The following is a 12,600-nucleotide window of genomic DNA, read 5'->3' as shown; positions in this document are numbered from 1 at the left end:
GCAGGAAATGTTGGAGGTGAAATTGCAGGAGCACTTTGCTTGTCTTGTGCCTCACTATAATAAGACGTCCGTCGTGACAGTCAGTGTCATGGGGCGCTAAAATCGTAGGACAACTCTGGCCCGCGAGCCGCAGTTTGGGCAACTTCGCCATAGAGGCATAGACAGTCCAGTACCCCGTCATGCTAGCCAGAGGAGGACAATGACAAAAGTAAATAAAACACACTGAATTTCTGTGGAGCCTCTCTCTGAAAACCATAGCAATATGTAGCGTGTAGAGTTTATTGTTTGTCCAGGTGATAAAACTATAACTTACGTGACCTAATAAAGACAGACTCTTCGCCCGAACAGGCGGTCAAGTGTTTTCCATGCGACTGTGTTTCCAAAACTGACAGCGTATCACATCTTTTTATTTTTCCCTCAGCGTCGGTAAATTTTTGTTGTTTTGTTCGCTTGTCATTGGATACATGGCACTGCTGGATTTGTCGTTATATTACGTGACATCCTTTAAAAATGTGTGCAAAGGTTTACTTGCTAGCAAAATTAGCAAGCGAACAGCGTTTCTTGCTGTCCTGATTTCACCTTCATAAAATTCTGCAGCTCTTCAAGTTCCGCAGGAGTAGTTAAGCTGGTCGCTGTTTTAGGCTCAGTGAGAATATCTGAATGGCAAAGATAACATTTAACATTCACGGCATGTGCTGTTCATCGAGAAACAAGCCCGTGCCAATTAAGCACTGTCTTAAGTGGGCCGGTGTCCTGAAGATATTTAATACTTTCATTCGTTATTTTGTGGGCAAAGTGGATTTCTCAGATGAATAATGTAACTAGAACTGTTTTGTTCTGTTTTGTTTTTTTGTTTTTTTACCTCTTTTCCCTTAAATTCTCCTTTTTCACTCAGTCTTTCTCTCTCTTTTTTTTTCTTTCTTTCTCTCTTTTTAGGTGGGCTGGTGTCTCCCACTCCTGCACTGCCTGATTTCAGTGTCCTGTGCTCCTTCCATCCACTGCTCTCCAGGACCCCCTTCCCCCCCACCCGTCCCCAGACCCAAGAGAGGAATAATGGTGCTCTTCTCAGCTCCCTCTCTCCCCCTCCTTCTCTCATTTCTCGTCATCCTTCACTGCCCCCAGCCATGCTCACCTGAGTCGCAAAGGGAGGAAAGCACTTCGTCTCCCTCCATCCCCCCGGAAATCTACAACAACCTCACCGGCAGCAACGGGGGGTCGATAAAAAAGTGCTCTGGACAGGTGCAGTGCCAGCCGGGCATTATCCTGCCCGTATGGAAACCCACCAACCCCGGTCTGGGCGACCAGGTTGCCCGTGCGGTCGTCTACTTTGTGTCTCTCATGTACATGTTCCTGGGCGTGTCCATCATCGCTGACCGCTTCATGGCGTCCATTGAGGTGATCACATCGCAGGTAAGCCCACAACGCGCTGTCTGTGGTTGGCTGGTGGTGATGGTCCATTTCAGAATGAATCAGGTTAGCAAAAGCCAGTCACACTTTATGGCTCTGGTGCTACCAGTTGGGATATTGGTTTTGTACCAGCTGGAACCTTGGTACGGGTCCATTATATTCTTCTAGCTATGTTAAATCTACATTTTGAACATATTTGACTACACATTTAAATACATGTCGCTCATATATAAGCAAATTATAATGAGTTTGCAGTGATACAGAAGTTACATTATAATAGCGTTGCTGTAATGCATAATTAAGTTAGACTAAATGGTTTCCCTGGCCATTATGTGTGTTGCATTTCACGAAGTCTGAATCACATGTTAAAACTGCACTGTCCCCCAGACTGACGAGGGAAGACCTGCAACCTTCATTAGGATTCATGTCTCTCCCCCTTAGAACGTGAAATTGCTGACAGCATCCTAATGTAAGAACGTATTATATTAATTCAAGAGGACGTGACACATTTGCGGGGGGGGGGAACTGGCGAATTTCTGTCTAAAGAACTGCAGGGTGCAAATGACTTTCCTCCCCTTAAAGAATAGCCTAATACTGTTTCTAATACTGTTCCTCATCCATATTAATAAGCTTAATGCTCTGTGTCGGTACATTTCTGTGCCACATACTGTATTTTTAAGAGCAGTTGATATAAAGAGGGAAATAATAAAGTCGGGCCCTCTAACAGCGTGTGTTTAATTCCATTTCCCACGAGTTAATGTCTTTTTTTTTTACGCCTCTCTCAAAATAATCCCTGCATTTTTTTTTGTCTAATCTGCACAGGAATAATCATGTCTCTGTTAGTTGTGCAGCGACCATAGATTCTTGAGAATAATATTAGTGTCAAAAACACGTCACCAATCAGAATTATGATGTCATCTCACGTGCATACACTCCACTTTTCTTTCCATGGTTTTCCTTCTTTTTGATTTTCTATTGTAGCTAAGCCTGTTTTAACACCTCCATATTCCTTATCTTAAAGATGTCCTTTTGTTCTGCAAGAGATCCTTGGCTTATGTGTGATGTGGATAACTGTCAAATCCTCAGTTGAATTTAGTTGACAAATACACACACGCACACACACACACACACACACACACAGTGGTATTTAATTGTTTCCTGTACTCCTGAATGGACTTTTTTTTTTAACATTAAATTCAAACATCTAATAATGCAAATATGTGCACTGTAAAATCGTGCAAAGGAATTATCCACGTAGGCAAATAGAAAGATTGCAGATGCCGGTGGTAGCAGTGCTTTACTGTGAGAGCGTATATATGTAGATATCTCCTTGTCAGATGAGGGGAAGTCAGCCCTTCATCTCAAGGTTAGAGGGAATGAGCTCTCCTCTTTCATCATCAATCAGGCCTGTCATAAATAGAGACAGGCTCTCCTCCTCTGACCTCTGCATGGGAACGCGTCTCTTAAGATACGAGAAATGTAGCTACTACGACGAGCCACGTTTACTCAGGCACGGTTTACATCTTAACAGGGGGACTGGAAAAATAACTCGGATATCCTAAATGATCACGTTATGAAACGTAGTAAAGAAAGATGATAGTTCTGTAGTAATTTTAGAGAAGAAGAATATGAAATGCTGCTAATGAAGACATGGTTTTGTATGTGGATGAATTGTAGCGTGTAAAGTGTAATTTTAGTGAAACAGTTCGTGTGAAAATATTATCGGTAGGGCGGGGGGGGGGTGGGGTGGGGGGGGTAGCGCAAGTCAGCATATACAGTGATCTAGAGAAAATTTCAAGGAAAAGAAACTGAAGAAAAAATAACACACTAACACACACACAGAGTTAAGCATACACAGCACATTTGCTAGTTTTAACTGAACTCATGGCATCTTTTGATATTCCGCCCTTGATGTTAGACAAAATGCAATGTTTTTTTTCCCGGCGTGAAATCGACACCAGAATAAATGTAATTCTGATAAGCGCTGGAACACAGAATCCTCCTGGGAGACACGAAACAGTTAACTCAAAAAGAACTCTGCCCAACTCTGAAAAAAAAAAAAAACACTTCCAAGTTTTTTGTATAGTGAATGTGCTTTGCTATACAAACTTGGATTCTATCCAGAGAGGAGACTGAGGTTTTGGGGGACATTTGAGAATCACCTTAGTAGGAGGATCTTTGTCATAAATTCAGTCTCTCTCTTTGACATTTCAAGCCGCAGGTTATAACGAGGAAAGACATATACTCCTGCCTCCAAGCGAATGGTGTTTATATTGCAGCCAAAACAAGCATAAAAATCAATATATCAGCTTCATATTTCAGAGAAAAGTCAACAGACTACAAACAAATGCTCTGAGCTTTAACAGGCGTTTTGAATAAACAGCTCATGTCAGCAGCATAATGAAGTCAGCAAAATGCTTTGGCTTCCAACTGCACTTAAAGACCTTACTGAATGAAGATTGGTTGCCTCTTTGTGTGTGTGTGTGTGTGTGTGTGTGTGTGTGTGTGTGTGAGAGAGCCTATAGGTTGTTCTGACTATGTGTATGTATGTAGATGAGTCTGCTTGTATGTGTGTGTGTGTGTGTGTGTGTGTGTGCTGGGGAGTAATTTGTGTGTGTATGGTGTGTGTGTGTGTGTGTGTGTGTTTGTAAACTGTAAGCTGATATTTGCTGTTCGCGACTCACAGGAGAAGGAAGTGACCATCACCCTGCCGAATGGAGAGACGTCAGTGGCCACGGTCCGGATCTGGAATGAAACCGTGTCTAATCTGACGCTGATGGCTTTGGGTTCCTCCGCCCCTGAGATCCTGTTGTCCCTCATAGAGGTGGGTAACCATTCTGGTTCTTTCCACAACCATGTCTGTTTCTCTCTTGCTCTGTCTGTCTGTCTATCTCTCTCTCCACTCTATCTATCTATCTATCTATCTATCTATCTATCTATCTATCTGTCTGTCTATCTGTCTTTCCATCTATGACTCTTTCTCTCTCTACCAACACATAAACAGAGAGAGAGAAGAGCAGAAAGAGAGTGTAACCATTTATCTGAATACCTCCACCACTCCACTTCAAAGCTCTCTCAGAGTGGCTCTTAAGTGAATGTGATAATGTAGTATGTCACATGCCATGACACTAACGTAACCTCAGGTTCTCCAGCCCTCTCGTTAAGGGCATTTTAGCCATGTTTATCAGTCAGCATGAGTGACAAAATAGCTAACCTTTAATGTGACGTGTGTTTTGACAGCGTGTCATTACACTGCCATTAAGTGTGATAATCTTTCATGACAGATGCTGTTTATAAATGGAAATTGTCAAATACAGCTAAGCATTATTGGGTTTTTCAACAAAACTCAATTACAGCTGGGAAATGTAATGGAAAAAAGTACAGAGAGAGAGAAAAAGAGATTACGTCTAGAAGGGATAGGAATTATATTACAAGCAGAATTTGTGACAGATTAAAAACCCCTATCCTTCAGTCTAATCAGTTACAGAATCAGACGGGTCATGCCAACTGGGGTTTGTAATAACCGGAGGCCCTTATAAGGTATGTCAGACGGAACCAGCAACCTGATGGAAGCGACACAGTCTTAAAACAGAGAGAACGAATACAACCTTTGAACTGTGAGTCTCTGAGGTTATGACCACTGTCCAGAGTTTAAAAAAGTAATCGTAATCAACTACTGTCGCTGTTACCTGTCTTTGTCAAATGAGATTACTGCAGTAGCCTGCGGAAATGTTGTGCAAACCGTCTGCAAATACTTTTTCATGACTTTTTTTATGAGCTCCTTGGAAGAAGTACAGTGTTGTTGTTGCTGTTTTTTTTTTTCTTGCTTATGGTAATTATCTCGAAAAAGAAAAACAACACAGCGGCTGATTACTGAAATGAGCCGTGCGTGCCAGGGTTACTGCACTCTGATGTTTGAATTCAAAATTCAGTCCTGGTTTTTTTTCGTTCTTTTTTTTTTTTGCTAATTATAGTACGTTAACGAAACAGTTACCACAGCTACCAAAAGAGCGCGGCGTTTGTCTGTTATGGAGAGTCAAGCGGGCTGACGCACCGGGTTCGGGGTTTTTTTTTTTTTTTTTTTTTCTCGTTTCAGGTGTGCGGGCACGAGTTTAAGGCTGGCGAGTTGGGACCAGGAACAATCGTCGGCAGCGCCGCCTTCAACATGTTTGTGATCATCGGACTCTGCGTGTGGGTCATTCCCGACGGAGAAACGCGGAAGATCAAACACCTGAGAGTCTTTTTCGTCACGGCTTTTTGGAGCATCTTCGCCTACATATGGCTGTACATAATCCTCTCCGTCATCTCACCAGGAGTCGTAGAGGTGCGCGCGTGTGTGTGTGTGTGTGTAACCATATGTCTGTTCCTTTCTGTTTTCTTTCCTTGTCTGTTTGTCAGAGTGTATTAAATGTCCTTGTTTTGTTTGCAGAGCGGAGACATATTTCAGATTATACTAAACAACAAACGATAGCAAAGCCTTTCATATCGTGGGTCTTTTTTTTTCAGGGGCATAGGAAAGAAGAAGGGAGACAGAGCAGGTCATGATTGTCTAGCGTGTCTGAGTTTGTCATTAGTTTCTGTCTGCTCAGGGTTGTCAGACCTGACAGTGGAATTGAGCTTTTATCTCCAGTTTATTTGGATAGCATTAAACAAACAGTATATATGTATACATATATACATATTTACACTCAGACCTAGCGTTCACTCAGAGCATGCTTCTGTAAGAAACATGAAGATTAAATTTGTGCCTTTGTGATCTGTGTGCGTGCGCATGTGTGTGTGTGTGTGTGTGTGTTCAGGTATGGGAAGCCCTGGTCACACTGCTGTATTTCCCTGTGTGTGTGATCCTGGCTTGGATCGCTGACCGCCGCCTCCTTTTCTACAAGTACATGGGGAAGCGTTACCGTGCCGACAAGAGGCGCGGGATTGTCGTGGAGACTGAGGGAGAGATGACTCCTAAGGGACTGGAAATGGATGGGAAGTTCCCTCCCCGCGGGGGCACTGTAGGAGTAATGCCACAGGAGAACTGTCAGGATGGTGCCAACAACACTGCGGGTGTCATTGCAACCCTGCCCAACTCCAACAGCACCACTGTTACCATGGAGAACACGAAGGAGCTGGACGAGAGTCGGAAAGAGGTGTGAGAGAGCACACACACACATACACACACACACACATACAAACACACACACACACACAAACACATACAAACACACACACACACACACACTCTCACACACACACACACGCTCACAAACACACACACACACACACACACACACACACACACACACACACACACACACACACACATACAAACGCACACACACACACACTCTCACACACACACATACAAACACACACACACACACTCTCACACACACACGCTCACAAACACAAACACACACACACACACACACACACACACATACATACACGCTCACAAACACACACACACATGCACACACACACACACACGCACGCACTCACACACGCACTCACACACACACGCACACACACATGCGCGCACGCTCACAAACACACACACACACATACACACATGCATGCACGCACACACACGCACGCATAAACACACATGCACACACAGACACACACGCACATACATACACACACATGCACTCTCATTTGTAACTTGACAACAAATTGTTATTCAGACACCATCTATCTCACTTAATCATATTTACACGCCTCTAGTGGAGAGGCTTTTAGGAACATCAGACCAGAAAAATGTTTATACTTTAATAACCTTCCTCATCCTCTGTTTTTTATTTTTTATTTGTCTAGCTCTGTCTCAAGGTCTTTTTTCTCAATTTTAGTGTCAGAAAGTTCTTTCTCACCACTGTTTAATTAGCTTTCCTAACCTGTCATTCCGGGGGTTGGTGCAAAAACGGCTGTTTAAATAAACCCCCGTTACGTACGGGAAGCCTCTATCCAACAGGCGCTGTAATCGGCGTTGAAATTTGTTCCGTGTCGTTCTCAGGTGATCCGCATCTTGAAAGACCTGAAGCAGAAGTACCCCGACAAAGAACTGGACCAGCTGGTGGAGCTGGCCAATTACTACGCCCTCCTGCACCAGCAGAAAAGCAGAGCCTTCTACCGCGTCCAGGCCACCCGCATGATGATCGGGGCGGGAAACGTGCTGAAGAAGCACGCGGCCGACCACGCCCGCAAGGCGGCGGCGTCCGGGGAGGAGGACGGGGGCGAGGCGGACGACCTGGCCGTGTGTAGTCACATTTCTTTTGAAAGCGCCCACGGCCAGTGCATGGAGAACTGCGGGACCCTGACGCTAGCGGTGATCTGTCAGGGCGGCCTAGGGGAGAGCACCTTCTACGTGGACTACCGCACCGAGGACGGGTCCGCCAACGCCGGATCCGATTACGAGTACTGCGAAGGCACGCTGGTGTTTAAACCTGGAGAGACCAGGAAGGAGATTAAGGTAATAGAGAGAGAGAGAGAGAGAATTGAATTTGAAATCCCATTTAGTAGGTCAGTGGCGTTTGAGTCACACACCAGACAGTTACATCTCAAGTAGCTGAAAGGCTGGGGGAAGAAAAGGAAAACTGGGGGGGTAGTTCACCATTAGCAACAGCTCACAGCTGATTTGTCCCTCCTCAAATACAGATCAAATCTGTTCAATTACCGGTCAGCTCACAGCTGGCATGTTCCGCTCTCAGCCACACAGAGGCCACACCAAAAATATCATCAGAACATTTATCATTAGTAGTAGTAGTAGTAGTAGTAGTGTCGTTATCATCGTCATCGTCATCATCAGTTATTATACCAATATATTACATTCAGTTTCAATAAGCCTCTAAATAAGCAAAGCTCAAAGACAGCTCAAACACTCTTAAGACAGTTCAAACAAGACAGATTAAATGACTGTTTTAAACGTGGAAAAACAAAGATACCCTGAGCCATATACTCTAATAATCTCTCTTTATGATAGAAGAGAGAGAGGGGGAGACACACACAAACAGAGAGAGAGGGGGGGGGGAGTAGCAGTACCATTACAGTAAATGAGGGCCCATCGTTAGCGGAATGACACTGATTGACAGTTGTTTACTTTAGAGATGTAGCTAAAATGGCGAATGCACATGCCTGAACGTAGAGATTTAGTTCTCTACTTCTGCAGAAGATAATCCCAGAGTTTTTTTTTTTCTTTTTTTTCTGAACAGTTATGTAATTTAAAGTCCCATATGTCCCCTATCAATCCCATGTTTCAGGAACGCACACACACACACACACACACACACACAAACACACACACACACACACACACACACTCACTAATGTTTATATCCACGCTGTTGTGCAACTAGTATCTGCTCTCTAGCGACTGTAGTAAACTGGGGGGGGGGGGGGGGGGGGGGGGGGGGGGGGTTTGGGGGGGGGAGGGTCGTTCTCTGCAGCAGGCAGAGAAAATCCTGTTAAATCTTAGTGACATTGGGGATTTGGGTCTCAGCAGAAACATTATATTTCTGTGACTGTTTGGTTGTTACTGTTTAATTTTTGCTGTTTTCTTTAGGGAAGAGAGCATAGATCGGAGGATGGGGTGGGGGGGGTGTTATAATGTGTTATTTGAGTTTCAGAATACTACAGAGAACTAAAAAAAACCTCAGCTTCCCTGAATGAATTTTCAGGCTTATGAAATGAGTTAAATCCAATTAGCCAATCAAAGGCGAAAAAGCATGCATTTCAACAAGAGCTGTAGCTGACAGGAAAAAAAGAGAAATTGATCAGTACACTGGCCGGTTTTGTTTAATCTGTAGATCATTGTTCAAACCACTCAGACATTAGAGCAACTAAAATTCAGCTCCACTCTCTATTGGATTTTGAGTTTTGTTCCAGAATGTTCAAATTGTGTTTCTTTTTGATTGATTTAACCATCTGTGCTGCCCATGTGTTGGTTTTGGACTTATGAGATTTGATCAATGGCAAAGGTTGAATATCGCCAATAACCTGCTACAGAAATAATCTTTTTGTCTGTCTGTCTTCGAGTCCTCATAGTGTTTTTCCCACCATTTGTGTTTCTTTCTCCGCTCTCCAGGTGGGAATTATCGACGATGACATCTTCGAGGAAGACGAACATTTCTTCGTTCGTCTGTCGAACCTTCGCGTGGGCGACGCCGAGGGGATGTTCGAGAGCGACGAGGCCGGGGCGGGACCCAAGGGTCGTCTGGTGGAGCCCCTGGTTTGCACGATCACCATCCTGGACGACGACCACGCCGGCATCTTCACCTTCAGCGAGCGGATGGTGCGCACGAGCGAGAGCGTGGGGACCATGGAGGTGACGGTGGTCCGGAACTCGGGCGCCCGCGGCACCGTCATCCTGCCCTACCACACCGAGCCGGGCACGGCGAAGGGAGGGGGTGACGACTACGAAGACGTGTGCGGAGAGCTGGAGTTCACCAACGACCAGACCACGTGAGTGAGAGAGAGAAAGAGAGAACGAGAGAGAGAGAACGAGAGAGAGAGAGAGAGAGAAAGAGAGAGAGAGGGGGAGAGCATCATGTAGCAAGAGCACGAGTGAGAGAGAACAACAGGAGGTGGAGAGTTCGAGGAAGACAGAAGTAAAGAGAGAGTTGAAACAGAGGAAGAGTGAGTGAGTGAGTGAGTGAGTGAGAGAAAAAAAAATCATAAGAGGGACGGAGAAAAGGAGAGAGAGAAAACGAGAGAGGGGGGGATGGAGAGAATGGAGACAGAAAGCGATTGAAAGCATGGAGGTGAAAGAAAATGAATGAACGTAACGTCCATGGAGAACAGTGGGGTTAGTTAAACAGAGAGGATGAGGAGGAGGAGCGGTAAAGGAAGAAGGGTATTCCCTCCATTCCTGAGAGAAACGAGCTGTCTCAGCACGTTCAGATAGACGGTATAACGACTCGTTTGCTATTCCTTTACCTTCCTGTTCGCTCCTCTCCTCCATTCCCATCCATCCGTCCAGAGGACACATGACAGCTCCCTGCATTATTCATACAGACTGAACTGTTAGAGGCAGTGGCTTCTCAAAAGTAACGAACCGTTCGTGGAATGTGGGCGTTATTTGTCTGCAGTACATCTGTGTATTATCGGTCGATGAGTTATGCTCGTCCTGATTTATGGCAACTTGTCTTCAGTTGAGACACGAGGTATAGAAAATCTAATGAATACAATTTAGTGCAATTAACTAACCAGCACAAAAAGATTTACACCCAGATGAGCTAGTACATATTGTGTGTTTTAGATGGATGATTGCGATGTCTCATTTGTTATTGTGTGGATTTTGAGAATGTGTGTTTGCATGTGTATGTGTGTGTGTGTGTGTGTGTGTGTGTGTGTGTGTGTCTACAGAATTGCCACTGCTTGAGTACACAAAATGAGTCATTAACATATTTTATTGACAGACGAATAAATGCATGGAAAGAGTTTGTCTCTCTGTGTATGTGTGTGTGTGTGTGTGGGCAGTATTGTCACTGTTTGTGTGCATCACTTTGTTGCCAGGCATTTTTCAGATAGGGACAAAATAAATGGTCGGAAAGTGTGTGTGTGTGTGTGTGTGTGTGTGTGTGCGTGTGTGTGTGTTTATGCACGCGTGTGTAAATGCACCTGTGCATGTGCGTAAGCTCAACAGACAGAGCCAGAGAGAGAGAGAGAGAGAGAGAGTCTGTCTTGTCCTCTGTTTAGCCTCTTTAGAGACTGTGTTAATGCCACAGTGGTGTTCAGGTTTCTGGTAATTGCGCAATAATTGCTCCTTTAATGCGTCGTTCTCAGTTTGAAGCCTCACGAAAGGGCTTGCCATCCAAAAATGTTCACCGTACTGGCGTATGTGGTGTCCACTTACAGCTGACCCTAATCCCTCTCCCATGCACGCGGATCATTCTGAGAGATGAACTCGTTCCATAGGGGGATAAAGGGCAGCCAAGTGTGAAACAGTCAGTTTGTGCTTTGGTTACTCATCAAAGGCTGTGTCTGAAATGGCATACTACATACTACTTATATACTGATCTCGACGTTAAAGTAGAAAGTCGTATGCAGTACACGAAAAATAAAAATTTGCACTACACGACAGTTACCCGGATGATGTACTATTCTGGCGAAAATTTGCAGTATACAACCAGAGCTCACTTCGTCGTTTACTGCATCCCATGATGCTATGCGGTGATGTCCAACTGCCAAAAAATTTAAAAAAACATGGCGGACAGCAACAGACGTGGCTCCCACTTCAACTCCAGCTGCAGTTCCGAATATAAATGTATCAGTTGCATTTTTTTTTGGTGTATTAAGTCTTCATATGCTTTCTTATAGGGCACCTTTTGATAGATGTTTGTTGTAGTCGTGTGTTGTTCGTTTTTTTAACAGAACAAATAGCCCAACCGATAGCAAACATGTAGCACACTACAAGAAAAGTTCTCATATTTGCATACCATACTGTACAGTAGCATGGGGAGTAGTGTGCAGTACACAGTGTATGCTGGGCCAGTATGCAGAACACTAGTGTGCCATTTCAGACACAGCCAAAGTCTTCCACTGGAGCGTTTTCTAAAGCTCAACATCTTTAGGGGTGTACCTCTGCAACCTGTGCTGTCATTTCTTTTGTCATGCAAAAACAGAATGCCTAATAGTTCAGTAATGTGCAGTTTTTTTAACAGAGTGCAACTCGACAGCTCAGCCGCACCTGGCAGAAATTGGCTCTGCTGCATTTTATAATGAAACAGAACCATGCTTTTGTTCTGCTCTCTCTCTCTCTCTCTCTCTCTCTCTCTCTCTCTCTCTCTCTCCCTCTCTCCATTTGTGTCTTTCTCTCGCTCTAACCGCTCAACTAAGTTGCTCTGGTGACATTTCCCCACAATTCCCTAAGAGACACAGATGTCTGCTCTCACTCACTCACCTATATCTACTCTCAGCTCTCTCTCTCTCTCTCTCTCTCTCTCTCTCGCTCTCTCTCTCTCTCTCTCTCTCTCTCTCTCTCTCTTCACTCCCCAGTGTATTCCACCTTTGGAAAAGCAACTCTGTGTGTACATGTGTTAATGCGTGTGTGTGTGTGCGTGTGTATGTGTGCGCGCGCGTCCGAGTGTGTGTGTGTGTATGTGCGCGTATGTGTATGTGTATCTGTATCTGTATGTGTGTATGTGTATCTGTGTGTTTATGTTTAAGTGTAGGGGCAAACACACACAGACGTCTGCAGCCTGCTGACGT

At 44.5% G+C, this 12,600-nt stretch overlaps 1 protein-coding gene across 4 annotated transcripts in view; it reads left to right on the top strand.

Annotated features, from left to right (window-relative positions):
- The first annotated feature begins 1,092 nt into the window (after nucleotides 1-1,092).
- Nucleotides 1,093-12,600, top strand: part of slc8a2b (solute carrier family 8 member 2b) — a 17,379-nt gene continuing 5,871 nt past the window's right edge. The window contains exons 1-6 of one of the 4 annotated variants that reach the window (XM_030776548.1): nucleotides 1,093-1,410; nucleotides 4,094-4,231; nucleotides 5,504-5,731; nucleotides 6,207-6,545; nucleotides 7,409-7,864; nucleotides 9,476-9,852. In XM_030776548.1, coding sequence (XP_030632408.1) covers nucleotides 1,339-1,410; nucleotides 4,094-4,231; nucleotides 5,504-5,731; nucleotides 6,207-6,545; nucleotides 7,409-7,864; nucleotides 9,476-9,852 — 1,610 coding nt within the window. In that variant the 5' untranslated portion in view covers nucleotides 1,093-1,338. The remainder of the gene's footprint in view (nucleotides 1,411-4,093; nucleotides 4,232-5,503; nucleotides 5,732-6,206; nucleotides 6,546-7,408; nucleotides 7,865-9,475; nucleotides 9,853-12,600) is intronic. The other 3 variants (XM_030776549.1, XM_030776552.1, XM_030776551.1) reach the window with 3 other exon arrangements.

Source organism: Chanos chanos, chromosome 6, assembly GCF_902362185.1.
Source record: "Chanos chanos chromosome 6, fChaCha1.1, whole genome shotgun sequence".
Lineage (NCBI taxonomy): Eukaryota > Metazoa > Chordata > Actinopteri > Gonorynchiformes > Chanidae > Chanos > Chanos chanos.
The sequence above is the reverse complement of the archived record's forward strand: the minus strand, read 5'-3'. Positions and strand labels throughout refer to the sequence as shown.